Source organism: Mastigoproctus giganteus, chromosome 6 (assembly GCF_048544385.1).
Source record: "Mastigoproctus giganteus isolate SK-2022 chromosome 6, ASM4854438v1, whole genome shotgun sequence".
Lineage (NCBI taxonomy): Eukaryota > Metazoa > Arthropoda > Arachnida > Uropygi > Thelyphonidae > Mastigoproctus > Mastigoproctus giganteus.
In genome coordinates this window covers 116,489,371-116,511,668 of record NC_143580.1, presented here as the reverse complement: position 1 = coordinate 116,511,668, position 22,298 = coordinate 116,489,371, and the positions used below count along the sequence as shown (strand labels likewise).

The 22,298-nt window shown below is 39.0% G+C and overlaps 1 protein-coding gene across 3 annotated transcripts in view; it reads left to right on the top strand.

Annotated features, from left to right (window-relative positions):
• Nucleotides 1–22,298, top strand: part of LOC150084525 (protein king tubby 1-like) — a 310,610-nt gene that overhangs the window by 124,635 nt on the left and 163,677 nt on the right. The window contains exon 1 of one of the 3 annotated variants that reach the window (XM_090375282.1): nt 11,829–11,923. The exons of the other annotated variants lie outside the window; for them this stretch is intronic. Within the exon in view, the coding sequence (XP_090231408.1) occupies nt 11,877–11,923 (47 nt within the window). The 5' untranslated portion in view covers nt 11,829–11,876. Of the gene's footprint in view, nt 1–11,828; nt 11,924–22,298 lie in introns of those variants that run through there. 3 annotated transcript variants of the gene reach the window in all.

Sequence of the window (22,298 nt, the reverse complement as noted above, 5' to 3'; positions counted from 1 at the left end):
TTAACAGAATATACAGTATTTAGTTTGACACTTGTTATTTTACTAATTTTTAAATGTGTATATATCTTGTAATTTACAGTCAACCTTGTTATCAAAAGAACTACTAAATCCTAATACATATATACATCTACATATATATATATATATCACTGTGTCTCTTCATGTTGCTCTACAAAGATTTCAGTAGGTCCGGGCATTTATTACCCCTCACAACGCACAATCTGTCTCTTTGCTCCTTAACAGTCCATGTAAGTCAATAAACCACCATCAGCCAATGAACAGACAAAATATAATTTCATAAGTGCTCGTTTCCCAACTTATTAGGAAATACATATATATTCATTCCAGAATCCTTACTTGCAAACATGTCAACAGTCAACAATATCCAACCAATTTACTTAGTTACCTTTCCGTTCAATTAATCCACTATTTCACAATTAGGGCTAGATGCTCATTTAATTGTTTACCTGTTTAATCATTTTCTACCCCAAATAAGTCATACTCACAGCAATTTAACATTCACAATAATTCAAGGACAAAATTTTTACTTCCTACTACAGATTAACTTACTCTTAAATTGCATTACTCTGATCTCTATACTAAATTGAATTATCACTCCTTAAGTATTACACTCGTTCAAATATATATGTATATATATTTAGTACTTTGACATTCTCTCTTAAAACTTATAGCGTCCTCCTAGAGTCCTTTTCATTATTAAATTAGTTCCCCTTTTTACAAATTATATTCTCAGTACTTATTCTAACACTTACGCAATGGTCTGGTATTCCTCCCTGCTCGGTCTCTCTTCCTATCTGCTCGGGGTGAGGACTGGAAAGCGAAAGGTTGCTCATCCGGGGAACATAGTAATCTATCCTGGGTTTCTCTACCGGGTACTGCACGGCTGAAGATAATACCGGATCTTATCTCCTTTCTTCCTCCATCTGCGTTGCGTCCGAGGACTGGGATACCTTCCGGGTCGACTAGTCACTCAACTGCTCAATCGAGAAATTTGCCTCTAGGACGTTTCTCCATTCTTCCTCCATAGACTGCATTAACTTCTTCAAGGGAACGATACTTCCGACTCTAGACTTTCACAAAATAAATTCTTATAACAAATTCTCCCACTACAGCTTCCATCTCCCCAGGACTGCATCCACCACAAAAACTCCTCTCCGAATGATCAGTATCAATTTTTTCTTCCCTTCTCTCCTTTCTCTCAAATTTCCCACCGCTTTCTTCCTGGCCAATCGTTGACTTCCCTATCCTTTCCTTCGTGATCCTATTCGTCTTCCTTCATTTCCGTGGGCGTGCTTTCTTTTTCCTAGTGTGACCGAACTTCCGATAATCTGGAAAATACTGGTAATTTCTCGAAATTAAACGTAAGTTCCGGTCAGCTAAGAGAGTTTCAGGCTTTCTTTGTGACCTCACCCCCATTACTACGTCGCCCACACCTGCTAGAGGTCGAACCGTGAAATTTATTAATAGGGCCACTTCCGCACTCAGCGCCCTTTCTATAGTGTATATGCTCCTGTCTTAAGTGGGATTTGTTTCGGTCCATTATGATTGCTTTTACTGACTCCCTTAAGGAATTTTTCCATACAACCGAGATTTAACTAACTGGGTGTGTTTGGACTAACCTTCGAATTTCAGTGTTTCTTAACAAATGATACTTGTCTGAAACTAACTATATACGCCACAATTAATTCTTCCAATATTTAACAAACTTTATTAAATTATTGTAAGGCTGGGTCCTTACATTACCAAAGATGGTATTGTCAGTGTTCATAATTTGCACCTGTGGGTAGAGAAAAATCCTCGTGGTATCATTCACTGTTGGCATCAGCAACAGTAGGCCATCAAAGTTTGGGCTGGTATCATTAACGAAAATTTGATTAGACCATATGTACTGCCATATTAACCCTTGGTGGGTAGCACAGTTCGCATAATCCTTGTTCTCCCACACCGGGTGGAAACGAGCTCAATTCAAATCCTGTCAGTGGTGCGAGGAATCATTAGGCAATCATTGATGTTAGTGATTTTTATGGGCCTTTTCACAATGTAGCTGAGTTAGTCTGTCTCACGGATAATATTTTTTTTTTACTTCTGGAAACTGAAGTTTGTCGTCCACCAAACAGTAAATCAACCACAGAAACACACCAATTTGTAGACAGTATACAGGGAGAAATATGGCCTTAGTCACTGATGCTCCTGAAAACCCTACGACGACAACAACTGCCATCGACAGATTTGACATTTTTGTGGCCAACTTTCGAAATCACCCTGTATCCCATGACTGCCATCGTGCATTAAAAATGGGAATCCAACACAGGTCAGGCATAGAGTATTGTATGCTTATTACATTTAAATCAATTATTGCATTAAAACTGATTTAAAAAATATTGTTTTTTTCTCTGTACTTTGAGGGGTAAAAAATAACAATTTAAGAAATTCCGGACCGTATTTCTGTGCCTTAATCATCACGAAAATGTACATCTCTTAACCAAAGAACTGGAAAATGTTTTAATAAATATATCAGTGAGAAATCAGTCTGAAACATTCCGGACAGTTCTGATTGTCAATTCTTTCAGGTGAACAGATGTACTTGCTTAACTCCCTTCTTCATCGGAATTCTGGAGCCATTTATGCATACGTAGTCTTTACAAATACATTAAAGAACATCGTGGTGATTCAGGAATGTGTCCATAATGCTATTTTATGAAGGAAGTGGTGTGAATTTTGTGTTAAATATTTGCATACTTGTCACTATTCTTTAACCACCCCTGCACGACTTCACGTAAGTTAATAAATGGGGAAGTCTTCAGTAAAAAATAATATTTCTCGCCACTTCTTTATTTGTCTGTCTTTTACCGCACTTTGGCAGTCATAAATCACGTGATTCTTAGAAAGAGCTGACGAGGCGGACAACTCGCTTTCGGCTTCTTTTTATGTGTCATTGCACGCGAGGAAACATCAAGAGGAGAACCGAAAACCAGAAAGGATGGCCATTATGTGTTTTTTTTTCTTTCATTTACATCAAGTAGAAGTGTATTCTTCTTGAGACGGCAGGATGTGCCAATGGATGAGTACATCGGAAACATATTATAGAGGACAAGGCCTCTATAATGTTTCTTCAGTAAGAAATATTTTTACAATATATTAACATTTATTTATGGTAATTATTGCAATAATAGCGATGAGTTCATGAACCTGTATGCTATGTATGTAGATTGAGTGTTTTGTAGTTTATTTGCTGTTTGCTAGACTCCGATTATTCGGGAGAAAAATCATGAAACCCTCCCCTGAGACCGACCAACTCAGCCACATTGTGAAAAAAGGCCCATAAAAATTTCTCCTTGTAATTAACGCACTCGAACTCAGATCTTTTCCACCCAGTGTGGGGAGAACGGTGATTATATCAACTGTTCCATCCGCGAGGGCACCACGGAGGGCATCTCCTTCCTCTGGTAAGGAGTGTCGTCCGAGGGAGGATGTCGGTCATTATGAGTAGAAACTTTTGGTAGGGGATCTATTCTGTAGAAATATAGAAGATCCTTTTGAAATGTTTACAGACTTTCTGAAGCGGTTTAGCTAATGGAGGATCCAGTATTCGACTACTAGGAGGCATTTAAGCTGAATCGAGGGGTAGATGCCCATATCACTAAACCATATAGGGCTAGGAATTACACAACTCACAGTGTACTTAATGGGTGAAGATTCCCATCGAGAGTTTTGTGGAGCTGCAAGCAGGAGAAGATCATGTTCGGATGTCCACAGTACGCCTACAGCTTTCCTCTTGACAGTGGCAATGCGTGGTCAATCATTCATCCTGAACTATACCAAAGTCGAGGCACTTCTCGACTCTTCTGATGTTGTGTCCCACTATGAAGTCCCAGATGTTATTTATAAACGAGTTTATGCTAGAATTATAATCAATCCGATGGTTTTCAGGAATTTGACAACAACCAAGTTCTTATTTATGTACGTTACCATATACTAAAATAAATGAAGTCCCTGTGCAAAGACATTAAGGGGTCGCAGGCAAGAGTGAACAGAAATGAGAACAGTACCTACCACGGAGGACCTCCTGTGGGGGGGAATTTGAAAAAAGCTTTTGTTACTCAAACATGTGACAACATTATTTTTCACCTTCATTGTTATATATATATCCCCTTTATGATATAATACTCCCCTTTTAAAATATCCCTTTACAATAACCCCCCACTTGCGCATCTGACTATCACTTCACAGAAAATTCTAAGTTCAAGGGGAAAGGCTCTTATGTGTTTAATTCCCTTTGGTTAGGCTTGCGCACAGAACAACAAGAACCACATAAATGTTGTATATAAAAAAATCAGTTTATTAGACATATTTACATGAGCATAATTAAACCAAATAATAATTGAATTCATACATATGACAACATGATTTGGACTCACCCACATGTGTATATATATATCATATTCATACATTAGTAAAAATCATTAACAGGCTAACATCAATCCCATCCTTTGTTAATATATTTTATCCTGCATCCTCTAAATACCATTAGTAAAAAAATCTCAATTCCATTCTATCCCCTCCTACATTTGTTTAATACTGCAACAGTTAAATTCCATTAACAAGAAACATCAATTCCATGCTATTCCTTTCTACATATACTTAATACTGCCTCAATTAAAATACCATCAACAAGAATTATCAATTCCATCCATTCCTTTCTACATAGACTTAATACTGCTTCATTTAATTACCATTAATAAGAACCATCAATTCCATTCTATTCCTTTCTACATATATTTAATACTGCACCAATTAAATACTATTAACAGGAAATATTAATTCCATTCTATTCCATCCTGCATATGTTTAATACTGTACTGCTTCATTTAAATACCATTAATAACAATTAATGATTAACATCAATTCCATTCTATCCCTTTCCACATATATCATATATCCAACATTCTAAATATCTTATATCTAATAAATTTCCCTTTTTAATGTTCTTCCTTCCTGATTCTTCCCTAAACTATCTTTACAATTAGTTATTTCTAAAGTCCTGCTGGCCAATTTACTGTGTTTCTACAGTTCTTGGTGTATGTGAAGGTATTGTGTACTACAAACTAGCGACTTACTTGTTGAACTCGGCGGGCGTCATCTTTCATCCTTCCTATCAGGTACAGCTTATCTTCACTATCTGGGGCGGCGTCTTACTATTCTTGAAGAATTAGGCACTGGTAGTTGTGCTGCCAGGTAGGTTTCATCTCCATTTTATTCAGCCCGCTTAATGCACCTCTCCTGTTTCGGAATGGCTACTATCATGTCGGTCGGGGTTCCGATTCCACCCGATCCTGCACTTGGCTTTCCAAGATTTCAGGAATCATGGCCTTATTTTTTTTTCGGCAGATTTGATTTCATCTTTTTCTTTGTGAGAGACTCGTTTGTCTTTCACATATTTCTTCTCAACTCCTAGACGATCCAAAAAGGCAACATTGACTATGTTCCACTCAAAAAAAAACTTTGACTTTCTCGACTACTAACCCATTCTTACTCACACCGCCAAATTCTCAAATTAGTGTCTTCTAAACCATGTTTACTCACCCCACAAAAAAATCTCAACTTTTTGTGTCTTTGCAACTCATTCACTGCCTTTTTCCTACCTCTTACTGCCGATTTCGCCACGCCCATTTCCCAGTGACTTCAACCAATCTTAAATTTACTTTCGGATTCTATCTCATTCCATTTGTTGGAAAACCCCATATTCCGCCGCCCAGTAGCACGTGATCAATACACCCCTATTTCAACCTGTTGGATCTGCGGCCATCTGGTGTGTTCTTTGAAGTAGCCGGTTGTCCAAAAACAACACTTTACCCTTCACATATAACACCTTGTCTCCATAGCGTTCAAAAACCACAAAAGTGACATTAGTGACCACAGCATCTATTTTTGGAAGCTTGTGTGTGCGTTTAAGAACCGACTTCCGGTCTGCGACTGAAGTAGATTGCCCTAGTATTGACCTTGCATAAACCTTGATTTGTTTGTTTCCCAAAACCACCTGCTGCTTTTGGCATAGTATTCACCGTCTATTCCCTGCTTACAACGGAAGTTAATGCTAATGGCTCTGTTTTCCATTACTACTACCCACTAATTTTACAATTCTTACTGAATAATTCTTGTTATTGAAACTGCGGACATTACCATATTATTCTATTAACGGCAAGAATCCAAAGGAAAACTAACTTCCAAAGCCTAAAAAAAATATTTTATTTTTGTAAGATTTTCAAATCTTACACTCCTGTTTATGGTAGCACTGTACGGGGTAGTGCAGTATAGCCTTAGTTGCTATTGCACCACTAACATCAACAATAATAACTCTAGAAGGTATCGCGATCTTTGCCTGACTAGCAATGATTCCAGAGGATTTTGTGACTGAGAGCCTGTCATATGTTTTATTTATCTTATACCATAATATCTATTTAGCATTATTCTCGCTCAGAGCTGTCTCTGGATGTCTCATTTCTAGAACAATAAACAGATTTTAATAAAAACAGCAATATAAACTCTGCAGTATCAGTATTATTACTAAGACTGATCCTGCAGTCTTAGTAATAATAAGGAGACTTATAAGTCCCTGTAATGAGAATGTTATATACAGTCTTGTGGATAGGTTATTTGTGTAAAAACTAACTCTGTGAAGCGTAAGTATATTGTGTCTTTATGGACACAATGGTACCATGGGAACGGTTGAACAGACTGCCACTCATTTTGGGGAGTGAATTGATCGCCTCTACATACATGGGATTGGGGGATGGGGTCTGTACAAGTGGGAAGTGCGGTTTCTACCAAGATTTTTGACTATCTCAAAGTCTGTAGCTCTTAGTGGGACATAAACGTGTGCGCAAGGAAGGATGTGGAAGGTAATGTCGAAAAGTGAGCAACTTGTGGTATATGAATTTCTAAGGATGGATTCTGGACTCAGTCTCCTAGTAACTCATTTTGCAGAACTTTTTTTTTTTCATGTGGTAGCTGACATTAGCAATCACAGTTCAAACAAAGCTCAATTTCAGAAAATTGCTCTTGGGTTTAATTTAGAGATACGGTTTTGTCTGGTTTGCGGGACTTTTTTTTGATCTATTGAAAAATCTAAAATAATAATAAGCGTAATTAAAAAACTTATAATTATTATTGAAGTTTTGAAGTTCAGTTTCTGATATATCATGCTTAAGCACTGGAGAATATGCATAATTTATAGCACTTGTGAAGCAACAGTGTACGGAACTGAAATTTCTGATCTTGCGAGGGCCACGAACTTTGCGATTAAGACCAAGCATGGAATTACGGATTCTACTTTCCCGGTATAAAGTTTTAATGTTTTAGCCAATGTAGCTCTTTCGCCAGTCTTCAAATAGTCTTCGCGTTGCGAATATTGATGCGGCATCTTCTGTTCTTTTCAGCGCAGTTGAAAGAACCTTGTGCATCTGTTCTTCCACGTAAGTAAGACTGCCTCACGTACTTTCAGTAATTCCCTTGTGCAATATCTGAAGCAAACAAAACAGGGCTCGATCGATTTTCTCCCTCCCACTACTGACTCTTGTTCGAACCATCTGTTTCACTGTTAACTCATTAGTCTTGTTGAATAGGCAAATAGCAGTCTATGGTGCCTGACAAAAGAGGCAGACTCGAGCGGAACCTTAAACTGACAAAATCCACTTTTGAATGAGTACAGAAAAGACTATTAGAAGAGGGGGAAAGACATTAACTAATTTAGGATTCGATGCATTATAATCGACCAGACGTCTTATCTTTTACTGTAAGGTATACCGCAACTAGAAGCTCTTTATCAATTTGCTGGATATGTGTGGACATAGTGGAGGTACTCATCTTCTTAGTTAATGTCTTTGTCAACAAAGGAAGGCATAATAACACAAATGAACATTTTACGGTATTCATCTTAATGGAGGTAACAATACGAGTCACTTAGATTATTTGAATTACCTTCTCTGTACATCTCTTAATTTCTGGATTTCCAGCATCTCAGCTAGAGGTTACGTTGTAGGGAATCATGTTTCTATTTGGCCATCAGTTTCAAATATTCCAGACTTTGAAGACAGCAGCGGCCAGAAATTGAAACAGTTGGAATTGATGGCTAAATAGAAACACAGATATAAAAATGTCGAATAAGTTATCAATTAATATTGAATAGATAACTATTAATCAATTAATGTTGAATTCTTATTTTTCTGGTTAAAAATACTATCTCTTCACCATAAAAATATATATTTAACCAGAAAAGTCAAGCAACTGTCGCATGTCCTAAATCAGCTTTAGAATTCGTACATAGCTAGAAATGCTTCCTGAAGTTCCCTCCTTTAGTTTTGAATCAGATACTGGCCGAAAAAATACGAACCTTTATTCAGTATCGAATCGGGTCGCTTTTCCTTCATTTTTTTTCGAATAACAGCAAGTGTACGGCGCGGCATGGATTCTATAACGTATTTTGGTGCATTTTGGTCAAATTGTAACCATTCTTCCAGCAAAATATCGCGTAGCTGCAACAAAGTTGAAAGAAGAGGACTTCGTTGCCAAATAGCTCTCTCCAGCGGAACCCATACATTTTCAATAGGATTGGGTTCATGTGAATGTGGGGCTAGGAAAAATGGTGGAAAATCGTACCATGTTCTCTGAACCATTCTTGCACGATTCTGTTATGATGCGATGTTTTATTGCCATCCATAAAGTAACCATTGCATTCGGAATAAACGTGTAACATTGCAAGATGCAGTAGATCTGATAAAAACTTCAGGTACTCCCTGGATGACATTCGACTTTCCACCGGTATCAACGGATCCAGTCCGTGCCAACAAAACATTCTCCATAACATGATACCACCTTTAGGGGTAACTTGGGGAGCCTCATGAAGCAAGGACAAAGCTTCATGAGGTTCTCGCCACACGCTTTGCCTTCGGGGCAAAATAAAGTGTATCGTGATTCAACTGAGATGACTTTCTTCCACTGTTCCGTTTAACAATCACGACATTTCCCGGCATCACTACAAGCGGAGTTTTCTGTTTTTCTCATAAACAAGTGCCTTCCGAATAGGCAGGCGACTTCCAATACCCAGTCTCTTCAATTCCCCGCGCATGGTACAGATTGAAATAAGGCAGTTCTGGGTTGGGTTGAATCCAGATGTTATTTGCTGTGCACTGGATCTCCTATTTTTTCGTACAGTCCTCCTTATATTCTTTTTCCTTGCATTTATTCGCATTTCTTCTCTCTCTGCGATTGTTTTAATACAAACTTCATATTATTTTTTGTCTAGTATTTGTATTTCCATGCGGTAGCTTTGTCTGAAATGTCAACAGTTTCCTCAATGGAACGATAAACTTGGCTCGCTGCCAATATCATTTTTATTTACCGACCATTAGAGGATTATGTAAGCGCACTGTACACTCTAATTTGGAGGAATATGGTTTTTTATCTTCAAAGACGAGTTTAAAAACATGGTTTTTCCCCTTCTTAATGACATTTATTCTCAAAAGCAGAGTCATCACCACGCCATGAATTTCCCTCCGTATTCCATCGAAACATACACTGTGCTACCACTTTATTAGGTACACCCGTGCTGTGCCCACAAATGGTTTGTCCCACAACGTTGCAAGTCACATGACCACAGTTGTGGATATAAATGCAGCAGAACAACCTTTCTAGTATCAGTTAAGCGTAAAAACCGTAGCAAGAATGGGGAAAAGGAGTGATCAAACGGACTTCGAATGTGGCATGGTAGCAGGTGCAAGACGTGCTGGACAAAGCCTCTCTGAAACGGCAGTTCTCCTGAACTTTTCACGCACCACAGTTTCAAGGGTGTATCGAGAATGGCGCAACGAACAGAAAACATCCTCTCAACGGCACTCCTGTGGAAGAAAAACGCTTGTTGATTCTGAGAGAGGTCAGAGGAGGATGGCTAGAATTGTGCAAGCAAACAGACGGGACACCATGTCGCACATCACGTCAGAACACAACCTTGGTGCGCAGAACAAAAAATCGCAACGGACCACTAGTCGCACTATGTCGTGAATGGGCAACAACAGCCGACGGCCACATCGCGCGTACCTTTGTGATCAATGAAGAACGAGCACGCCTCCTGTGAGCACAGCAACACCAGACTGGACTATCGAGGATTGGAAAACAGTTGCTTCGTTTGACAAGTCGAAGTTCCTGGTGCATCATGTTGATGGAAGGCTCAGAATTTGGCGAAAACAACATGAATCCATGGACCCGTCATGTCTGACGACTACTGTGCAAGGTGGTGGGGGAATAGTGTTATGGTGTGGGGAATGTTTTCTTGGCACACGTTGGGTCCATCGATACCCATAGATTCACGTCTGAATCCACATCGTACCTAAACATCGTTGCTGACCAAGTGCATCCGTTTATGTTAACGGTTTATCCTCAGTCAGATGGTTACTTCCAGCAGGATAATGCGCCGGTGCACAAAGCCGAAATCACTATGGAATGGTTCCAGGAACATGACAATGACTTTTCTCTGCTGCAGTGGGCCGCTCAGTCCGCGGATTTCCATCCTATTGAACATCTTTGGGATGAGCTGGAAAGGGCTGTTCGCTGCAAGCCTACACCACCGTCGAATCTCAAGGAACTGCGTGACACACTCATGTCTGCATGGTACTCAATTTCTGCACAACGTTTTCAACATCTTGTTCAATCCATGCCTAGACGAATTCAGGCTGTTTTGAAGGCTAAAGGAGGCTCAACACCCTACTAGGTAGGTGTACCTAATAAAGTGGCAGCACAGTGTATGTCTGACCTTTTTTTGGTGAATTGAATTTATTTACGACCACTCGTGGTTGAACATTATTAGCAAAATGATGGCGATTTATACACGCAGTATGAGATTGCACGTGAGCAATCGGTACCAGTTTTCTTGTCCTTTGGTGAGAGATGAAATACAAGTGACACGTAATAATCAATAAAAGATATTTTGGTGATGCTCGATCCTTTTCTTTTTTCGTATATTCTAATATCTTGTTTTATGCGAACGATATGAAGTTTTCCTCCTTTCAGAAGACTAAAATTCTTCATCTAGAATTAATAAATAAATCAAATCCTAACAAAGCCTAGTGCACCGTCCCATTGGAGTTAATATACACTTGTTGTTGTTTTATGGAGATTTAATGGCTGATATGGCTATAATGTGCCTAATCAACGTTTGTAACCTAACCGCTGTGTTCTGCGAAACTGAAGTTTTCTTGGGCGGTTGCTCAAAGATTAATTTTTACTTTGTCAAAGTATAACTCCTCAACTTTTAGATAAAATGAAGTATTTTTGGATTTCTGGCCGAAAGACAATAATATCTCTTTGACACTGGTAAGTGTTCTCGCCAATAAAGGTTTCTTCTTCGGGTGAAAGCAAAACGAATCAGGGCGAAGAGTTTCGTAGTTACTCTACTTTGTTATTTGCTATTAGCTCAGTACAACCATGTCCTACGAAGCTGATTTCAGAAATCATTTTTTGATAGTAATAATTATCTTGGCTTTAATTTATTAAACACAGTGCCAGTCGTATTCTATCATACTTTGCGGTACACTTATCAACTCTCCCAATGCTTATCACGTCAGCTGTTAACGATATCGAGTGGGGTCCGTTACTACAGCAGTAGAGCAGTTGCCATAGCTACCTGCAGGTAGTCGTTTGTTTACACGTGGCCCGACAGACACGCGTGCGTCATTCGTTGTGCCCATGTGCCTCTCTCCAAAGGTACCTCTTCTTAGTTCGCGGAGTGGGCACCCAGTTTCTGGTTCTGGATGTGATCTAAGAAAGCTCCTTTGTTACTTGGTGTAGGATTTTAACGTCTTTCCATGGAAGGACCGGATAACGTTCAGAAGTGGTCTCGAGCCTTCAGCAGGTACGTCTGTCGATCGGAATGATACGGTAGATGCGAGTGTGGAATGATAGTGTGGGTGGGGGAGGAAAGTGGATCACTGGAACTAGATTGTAATTTCTTTGGAGTACCCCTCTACTGTGTGGAATGCCTTGACCTCACGTCCATCTTAGTTCAGTGGGCGTTTTCATTAAGTTATTTCTGGAAATGGGGGCTTTTCTGGTTCGCATATAACAATACTAATTATTATCACTGTTTGATTACCGTACTCTGCACCACCATTGAATGTGCGTAAAAAGAATGTCTTCATAGTACAGAATTATGTATTTCAGTTAACTGTCGTCCATCCCAATCTCGTCCGAATTGTAATACGTATTACATTTATTAGCTTGAAATTGCAAATGGATTCTAGAAACTGCTTTCTACTTGTGTGGAAGACATGATGACAGAAAACCCTTACCACTTTTTTACCTGATTCCTCTTTTATCTTGGTTCATTGTTGCAGCTGCTCTAACTGAAACCTTTAAGACTTTCCTTCCAGTTTCTAAAAGTTCCGTGTTTTTTTGCTTTTCTTTGTTTACTTTTGAATCGTCTTAGAAGCAAAGCATCTTAAGATGGTGTGGGGGAGAAGGAATGTAGAGACAGCGCGTTGCATTCATCCTTCGAGCTTCGTTTGCAGTGGTAGAAATCAAAGGATAAATAGCTGGACTCATCGTAACATAAGCATTAATCCTATGTGGATTATTTTAACCATTTAAATGATAATGCCTATTCCTGTTAATCCATATAATAGTTCTGTTTAAGGCGGTATAAAGCCAAAATGCCACTTTACGTACTTACATTTCTGATATATAATTATAATTTGCTTTACTCCATTCAGAGAAGTAGTTGACTACTACGTTAACTCTCTCTGTCTCTAATTTTGTAAGTTCTATTAAGTTTTTTTATGTACAAATCGTGGTTGACAGAGCTTATTAGAGTTACATACCATGAAACATAATGCACATAAATACGCATATATACCAGTGTTATAAGAATACACAAAGTCAATCACTTGCAATATTATTCAAAAGATATAAAATAATTCTTAATGCCCTAATCTCTTCTAGATAACAATTGCCAGAAATGTCCTTGCTTATTGTAATTTCAAATGTGAATGCCGGTTATGTGTTGTCCAATCTAGTGGCCACTTTATAAGCTACAACCGCCATTTTCAAGAAATGGAACATTTCTTCAGTAACAATTCATTCCATGCAGTGTAAATCTGATGGGTAGATATGTAGGAATGCTGCATGTGAAGTCAACTGAGTGGGAGAATGGGCAAGCCAAAATAATTAAGTAATTTTTTATTTGAAGTGACATATTAGGCGATTCCAATACGAGTATCCCGAAAACTGGAACCCTGCTGAGGTCTTCGCCTACGACTGTGTCTAGGGCGGTATCGAGATTGGTTCATTGATGCTATACGCCAGTGGAGGGTGATAGAAATCACAGCTTCTGGTACTTTGTGGTGGAGATTGCCTGGTCTTACGAATTCCTGTTCTTGCAGTTTTACGCTGATGCTAGGGCAAAAACATCGAAAACAACATGGACCCATGAACCCATCCTGTCAAGTGTCAACAATGCAGTGTGGGAACTGGGTCTTTCTTAATTTAATTCTTTATTTGCTTCTTTGTATATATTTCTACCTAATACCCCCAGCTTACCTTGGAACCTCAGTGGGCTGTTGTTGCAAGTTTAAAATCCACAACAGGGATCCTCACTCCCATCCAAGGTCCACAAACTGCTTGACTAGAATGTATCCTTAATCAGAAGATTCCGTATAATGAGGATTTTCTTATTTCTTCCTTTCTTTCCAAGATACTAAAGTAGTTTCTATAGAGCTGTATGTATTTTACTTAATGAATTGACATTTTTCATGTTATAAAAATAACAAGTTTTATTACACAACATACAACTTATAAATATTACAAACGCTTAATTAACCATAAACATATAATCACCTGCTTCTTCCTCCTAATATATAAAAATTTAACTGTCTCATATAATTTCTTCTTTTTTTATACAAATATTACATAGTCTAAGCATATAACTAGATGTACACACAAAACTACATTATAATCGCTCTTGCTACATAAATCTTTGTACATTAACTTCGATACATGACCTTCTTTATTCCACAGATTTCTACAGATTGCTAACAGAGTGATTTATTCGCTGAAACATTTCGTTCTTTAGGATTAACAGTACCTTCAAACTTATGACTCTACACCTGCTTCTTTGTCACAGAAAGGCCATACACTCTCATTCCTTCTCACTACGGCTTTTTCCTATCTATACTACCTATCAGTCCTGCATATTACTTTTAAGACTAATTAACAAATTTCCGAGGACTTACTTTTACATTTTCTACTCGTTTCTCTTTCCTCGATAGGGTTCCTTCCTCCTGGATTATTTCAATCTGCCGTCTTCCTTATGGGGTTCCACGTAGCACTGGCTTGGCTTTATCCTTCCTCTTTTACTTTTCCTTGCATATGAAAGATCTCTCAAGCTCCTCGTTGCCTAATCTCTTTTTCTTTATGCATTCTTTTTCCTTTGCAGACTCCGCAGTTTCCCACTAAAAACATTTCACTTCCCACACTCCTTTACCAAAAACTACCGTACTTTTTTTTATAACTTTTTGTCTTCTTCCTCCTTCCACACCTTCCCGAACTCGACCCGGACTGTCTTCCAACCACACTCCCAAAAATACTCTCTCCACCCTCTCTCTCTCCGCGTTTCTCCTTTTTGTTTTTCCTTTCCTGACCAATCACCTTCAATTTCACTTCCAGCATCCTCCTTCTAATTCGTCCAATGGATGCTTAGAAATTTCTGGAACACTTCTTCTTCTGACAATTCTTGTGCACTTACCCTTCGTTACGCTTTTTTTTTAATTGACCGCCCTCGAAATTTATAAAAGCGCACTTTGGGATCGGCCTGTTTATTCTGCGTTTTAATATCAAATCTGTGCTTGTTGTAGAATTCTGGGCCTTTCTTCTTTGGAGTTCTAACCTTTCTTGCGGGGGGAAAGTGTCCCTTTGCTCAATTTCCTTAAGTGCAGTTCCGCTCTATTTGCCGTAAACAAAACGGCCTCCAACTGACACTACAATTGTCCCGTTCGTAGTCCGAACTGTCCCCCCCCGCGTTGACAGCGATAATCCGCGCTCTACCTCAAACAAACAACTGTGGAAACTCAGATACACAAGCCATTAGTCTAACTCTATCTGTTTCAAAATAATTCCAAAGACAGTAATTTATTATTTTTTGTATAGTTGTAAGATTGGGATCTTACAGCAGGCTGGTGGTTGGGTAGTACTTTCATGGTGTATTGGGTACATTGATACTGTAGAGCAATGTTTAAATTCTACAGGTTATCTTCAAATTGTTTAGACAGGGCACATTCCTTCATGGCTGCAGTGTATCCATCTGTGAATGGGTTCTCCCAATAGGATAATGCGCCATATTACAAAGCCAGAATTGTACAGGGCTGGTTCCAGGAACATGAAAGTGAATCCATCCTTTACGGTAGTCTCTCCCCACACGTCCAGTTCCAATTGAGCACTTGTGGGAAGTGTTGGAACGAACTCTTTAGAGTAGAGATTCGCAGCTATCCAATCGGGTATAACTGTGGGAGGGAATTGAGTCAACATAGGCCAGCATCTTTATGGCATGTTTTCGATACTTGGTTGAGGTCATACGAGAAATCTAGGCTATTCAGAAAACTAAGAAGGAAACATACTCGCTATTAGGTAGGGTACATAATAAAGATCCCATTCAGTGCATCTTCAGTTTTATTATTTATTATCTGAAAATTTTCCATTAGTACTTTTCCCAATGCTCCCCATCTTTATTGCTTTCCTCGCATAAATTTCACCTTGCAATTTTCGAAATATAGAGAAAATAAATAGTTAAGAATATCACATATTTTCATATAAACACACTGAGCTGTTGCCTTGACTAGATATGTTTTAATGATAGTGGATTTTTACCGAAAAGATGTGTAACAAAATTACTGACTGCAATGTCGAGTGGGTCAATTGATTTACCAATCCTTCATTTTCATTTCGATTCTGTAATGCCTAATAAGCCGTTATAAAATTTGATTTTTGTGCATTTATATCGATTAAATTTCTGACTGAATACTTATCGATATATTATCTGAACAAAAGCCATCGCTTCGGACATTTAGGAAAATCTAAGAAATGGTGGCGATATGAATATACAGTATAAACTTCATACAGTACATTCGACTTTTCGCTGTAAAACTGATCAGAGTCTATGACCAACGTGAAGAAAATCCAAACAGTATTGGAAGAGGGCATATGAGAAAGGCACTTTCTCCTGTTTTTGGATTGCTTCAATGTGATTTGACTACGGCAAGGGTTCTGTTGGTGGTCGAAGGACAGTCTCGGCGAGATTTCGAATTTCCATCCTTTCTGTGATGAGCTTTGTAGAATGGATATATTGAGTTTCATCATGATCAGCTGCCGGGAGCAGTCCACTGCGGTTGAGCAAGGTTTTTCCCCCCAAGAAACTGGGGTTTTTTATCCAGCAAAACAGTTGTTGTTATTGTTATTGTTATTTGGATTTTTAGGAGCATTAGCAACTAAGGCCATATTGCTCCGGGATATGCGGTGGTCATTCCCTGACCTTCCCGCATCCTCCATATTTGGTGGTGACGGGCTCGAACCCTGGTCTAATCAAGAAGCGTGTGCTAGGCACTGCTGCTCCTTCCCACCTGGCTACGGAGGCGCCCCAGCAAAACAGACAAATCGACCATAGAATACACGCAATTATCAGACATTAGACACACAGCACGGCAGAAGAATTTAAATATTCGGGTGGCCTAATATAATAGTTTGTTTGTTGTTGTCCACTGGGGTTGGGTGTGAAAAATACTTCTGGAGATAGTAAATAAACTGTTTTCAAGGTTTCTCGAAATAATAATGAAGGATCCCTCCGAAAAAGAAGTATTATAAAGACGTTTACACAATGTTTTTTTTTTTGTCCTTCCTTTCTTTGTCTAGACTTCATAAAGGTACTGCAACACAGATTCTAAAATGCGGCCATTAAAAAGCAGGTTAGTGTAATGTGTTGAACATACCCGGTGTAAACAATTTTATTTTCATAATTGAGGTGCCATTAAACCATAAAATGTTGGCAATAATATATAGAATGAAGTTTTAAAATTTATATTAAGAACAGGTGAATTTACACGATGCCTTTCTCATAATATTGGCCTTACGTGGTTCGAGATCATGTAATTGCTAAATGCGGTAATGTTCTTGTATTCTTTATAATGTAAATTTCTCCGACTTTATGTGGCCGTCGGGAGTATAAACAGAAAATCTGTTTTTATTTAATTTATTGAAAGAATGTTTATGGGCGAAAGACGGCCCGTCTAACTAGAACCTATGAGACTTTTAAACTTAAATGTATTGCTTACTCGCTTAGATTAAATTTCCTAATTAGAGCTAGAAATGCCGGAATTAATCCCAAAGGATTGCGACTTAAGAATTAATCAGATGCAGTCTGCACCTCATTAGATTAGAAATGAGTGGTGATGTTGTAGCGCGCTTTTTTATAGTCTCCTGGTAGACGAGCACTGGGCAGGCTTTCTAGGTTTCTGTGAGATCGCCTTCCTGGTGGAAAAGTGGCCAGAAACACTAAACAACACACACGCTGCGCAATAACAATACACACACATTTCTGGCCTTTTTACAGGATCACTTAAAATCACAATGTACCATGGTGGAGTTGAATTAACGTTCTTGTGCCGCTCTACAGAATTCACTATAGATGTCTACATGGTGGCCTGCTATTGTGGATATAACTTCTTGTCCGTGTTGAAGTAGTCTTTTGCCAATGGCTTGTTGTAGTTGGAATCCTCGGACAGCACCAAGATTTGTTAAAAATCCGATTTAAATCCATATTCCAAGACTTTCCGAGCCAGTTCAGATTTATCCACCGTTTCATGCTGTATGTTCCTCTTTTTGATGTTCCTTTACTTTTTTTGAAGTCTTCAACAGGTCCATCTATGCATACTATGATAATTAATAGGATGTATTTTATTTAATTAATTTTTTATTTTTCCATAAAGTCGTTGATTGTTAGAATTTTATGAGAAATATTAATATCTATTTTTCTTAATAAAATATACATAGATAAAATATATAATTATTATCTATACATTAATTTCATAAGTTAATAAGCCTGTTGTTGATTTGCGCTTGTTGTTTCCTCCATTGATGAATCTGCTAATGTCATTGGGTTCTTTCACCATTGAAAACGACTTTCCATTGTCAAAAGACCTTGTAGAATTCTCTTACCTTTTCAAATCCCATGTTTAAAGTTGCTGACTAGAGCAATAGAGACAGAAAGAAAATAATTATTGCAACGGAAAGAAGGTATATACATAGTTGATAGCTGCCCAATCCTCCTCACGGCCACAAACAGTTTTAGAAAATATATTTATAATTAAAAATTAAATTTAAATATATCTATAAAATGGCTTGTCTTATTATAGAAGCGGTAGGGCCTTACTAGGGGAAAATATTATTAATTAATATAAATTAAACTGTCTAATAGATATTTAATTTAAAGCTGTTTAATTTTGGTGATGAAGAAGGTGTGAGACAGAATTATTTTTGAGAGATGCATAAAAGGTTTTCTTCCTTTGTATAATTTAGCCACTGTAATAACAGTAATCATTTAAATAAAAATATGAAAAATATATGTACGCTATTATAATACAATTATAATACATGTATATGCACTCAGTGTTGTAATAAAGTCACAATATAATAATCAGTGCATTAATTAGGTTACGAAAACAAGGACATCTAAATTTGTACATTTAGAGAATTTGCATAGATAGGTTAGCCTGAGATCATTCTTTGCTACATTACTCAATAAAAAGTTTGTCATTTAACAGTAGCAACTGTTGCGATCCGCTCACACGATGGCAACAGTAAGTTCAGAGGCCGTAGAGTTGATTCCGGTTACAGCCGGAATCAACTCTAATGAAGACACGAACACACTGCTGAAGATGAGTATCACTCACCTTTCAGCTGAGTGCCAGCGCCATCGTATATGCTCTCTCTAGATTGTTCTAAATTAGACTGTTCTTAGCTCATTGGAGCGACCAGTAGCCAAGAGGATGTTCCTCGGGAGCTATCAACTGCAGGTTTGTTCAGATCTGAATCAAGGTCTTGCACTAATGCCAGCATTTGGAATGAGAGGAGATCTATCCGTTAACTTAAGGTGGAAGTACTAAGGAGCTAACGTTGTAGTACTCCGCAGAACACTACAGGGATTACTCATCAGCAACACTTGTTCGTGTCCCATATTGGTCAGTGGAGTTAATAAAAAAATTAATCAACACAAATGTTAATCGTATTTAGCAGTCACGGGCTTGAAGACCATTCGGCTGCGGCATCTTCTCTCTCTCTCTCTCTCTCTCTCTCTCTCTCTCTCTCTCTCTCTCTCTCTCTCTCTCTCTCTCTCTCTCTCTCTCTCTCTCTCTCACAGGGTAATTCAGAATTTTATTTTATTTTTTCTCCTGGTGCACCATAAGCCTCAGGCTTCCTTGCACCATATGGCTAATGATAATAATAAGGTAGAGCATTCTTGCACTCAGCAAGAGACTACGCCGATACAAAGAGAGCTCTCAAAGGAAAATAAACAACCGAATCTTCGATGACGACCAAAGAGGCTTCTACAGGTGTCGCTGAGAAGGGAACGGACACCACTCAAGCAGAAGACGATTGAGTTCTGGGGAAACACAAGGAGCAGGGGATTAAGACATAGCAGCCGAGCCCCCTGGATAGAACTAGAACTCAAGAAAACAAAGGACGTACAAGAAATAAGAGGGTGGGAGATTCAGGAAGAAGAAGTAAAACAGACGATCAAGAACTCTCACAACTACTGGTACATGAAGCTCACTTGCACACACAAGCACCTGGCAGAGCAATTCACCAGAATGATAAGGCACCCAGAGACAATCCCGAAGTTTCTCACTCAAGGAATCACATATCTGAAGCCTAAAGACGAAGATACGAGAAACCCGGCGAAATATAGGCCAATCACCTGCCTCCCAACAATGTACAAGATCCTGATCAGCTGCATAACCAGGAAGATATCAGACCACTTGGAGAGCCAGAACATAATGGCCGAACAGCAGAAAGGATGCAAGGAGCAATTAACCATAGATGCCGCGGTTAGGGAGCAAGCCTACAAGAAGCGCCGCAACACAGCCAACATCGATTACCTCAAGGCCTTCGACTCCGTGCCTCATAGCTGGCTAATAGAGGCGGTGAAAATCTACAAAGTCAATCCGATAGTGACAAACTTACTAGGAGAAACAATGGTGAAATGGAATACCACCATTAAGGTCGAAGACATCACAACCAGGGCAATCCTCATCAAGAGAGGAATCTTTCAGGGAGATGCCCTGAGCCCATTATGGTTCTGTCTAACAATTAACCCGCTATCCACCATGCTCAACAGTAGCAAGTATGGATATAACCTCAAAGAAGGAAGGAAGAACCTGTACACCCTCACACACCTGATGTATATGGATGACATCAAGTTCTACGGGGCAACCAAGAAGCAACTCCAGCAACTACTCCGGATCACCGAAGAATTCAGCAAGGACATCAGGATGGAATTTGGTCTAGACAAATGCAAGACCCACGATTGCGTTAGGGGAAAGTAGTCAGCCGAAATAACCAGCTGCAGCTACACTCATAGACACGACCAGGTAGCCAGGATAATACATCAGAAGCTAGCAAGAAAATACTAGTTGATCAAAGAAAGTGTATCGTACTACAAGTAGGAACCCCAGGCAGTACTAGAGACCACAACCCGCAAGCTGTACTGGGACCGCGCCATAATAAGGGATAGGAAAATCCCGCACAACAGACCGGACATAACCCTTGTGGACAAAAAAGAAAAGGTTGTCTATTTAATTGACATACCGGTACCCAACATTGGCAACCAACCTGCAGAAAACCCATGGGGAAAAATCAGGAAGTACATGAACCTAAGACAGGAGATCAAAGAGATGTGGCGTATGCAACAAGTAACGACCATCCCGATCATCGTGTCAACCACAGGTATGGTGCCAAAGACCCTACATAACAGCCTAGCAGCAACAGGTCTCCCAGCGAACACTTACAAGGAACTCCAGAAAGTCACAATTCTGAACACCTCGAGGAATTCTCTGACTATCCTACAAATAGTCAGAGAGTTCCTCGACCAACAGTAACACCAGGGATAACAACAACCACCCTGTGTACTTGCTAATAATACCCGTCACGAGGTGGAACCCCCCCCCCAATCAGGGAGAAATAATATGAGAGCAATGATAATAATAAAAACAGAAGAGGTTGCAGATTGTCAGATTTCTGCTGATCAGAAGAGGTGAGTATATTATAGTTCTGATATATCTTCTGACTACTGTGGGATCTTTGATATATAGCTGTTGCTTGGGCGTCCATCGAAGACTTGCTGCGCGTGATGTAAGGTTGTTGAGGTGCTCATGAAACTGTAGGTTTGAATAAAATGTTACTCTGAGATCTGTAAGGGTTGGGACAGTCAAGATGAAAGCCTATGTTTGGAGCAACCATTGACGAGTATGACCTGAGAGAGTAGGAGATAACTTTTGATTCCATCGAGTTGACACGAACGCTAAACTGCTTGAGGTAAGAAATAATATTTACAAGATTGGCGTTTATTATAGCAGCGATCTTGGCGAGATCTACTTTTGGAATGAAAATCTAAAAAATACCAACGTAGAGGAAATGTTAGCTGTTCAGTGGTGCAATGACTGCTGAATTATAACCGAAAGAACTCGGCCTTGGTGGAACCCAATACCAATGTTTCTATAAAGACTTTTGCGTTCGAATTTAGGTGGATAATCCTATTAGGAAGTAGAGAAAAGAAGAAAAATAGGTAGTCTCCCGAAACTCGAGGAGACTCCGAAGTGCAAGCACTTGAATAGCATCAAATGCTGCTCCGATGTCTAATACGAGTTCCCCCTCTACGTTCAATAACAAAAAAAATTCTGAAAACAGGTTGGAGGTTTGGATCCAATTGGTAGTGCAAAATCGATTTGAAATGGTTTGTCTGGAAGCAGATGGTTAATCAGCATGAGAAGCAAATTTTCTCGAAAAGTTTAAGGAGATTTGATGTATTGCTGATTGGTCAAAAAATTTTAGTCTCTGTGGCTTAGGTAGTTTTTCGCGAGGGCTGATTTAGTAGCTGTTACATTAAGATTGGACGATTCTTTTTGTCAAGATAGCATTATTGGTCGCCAGGAGAGTTTGTAGTATAAAAGGATTAAACACTTGAACATAAA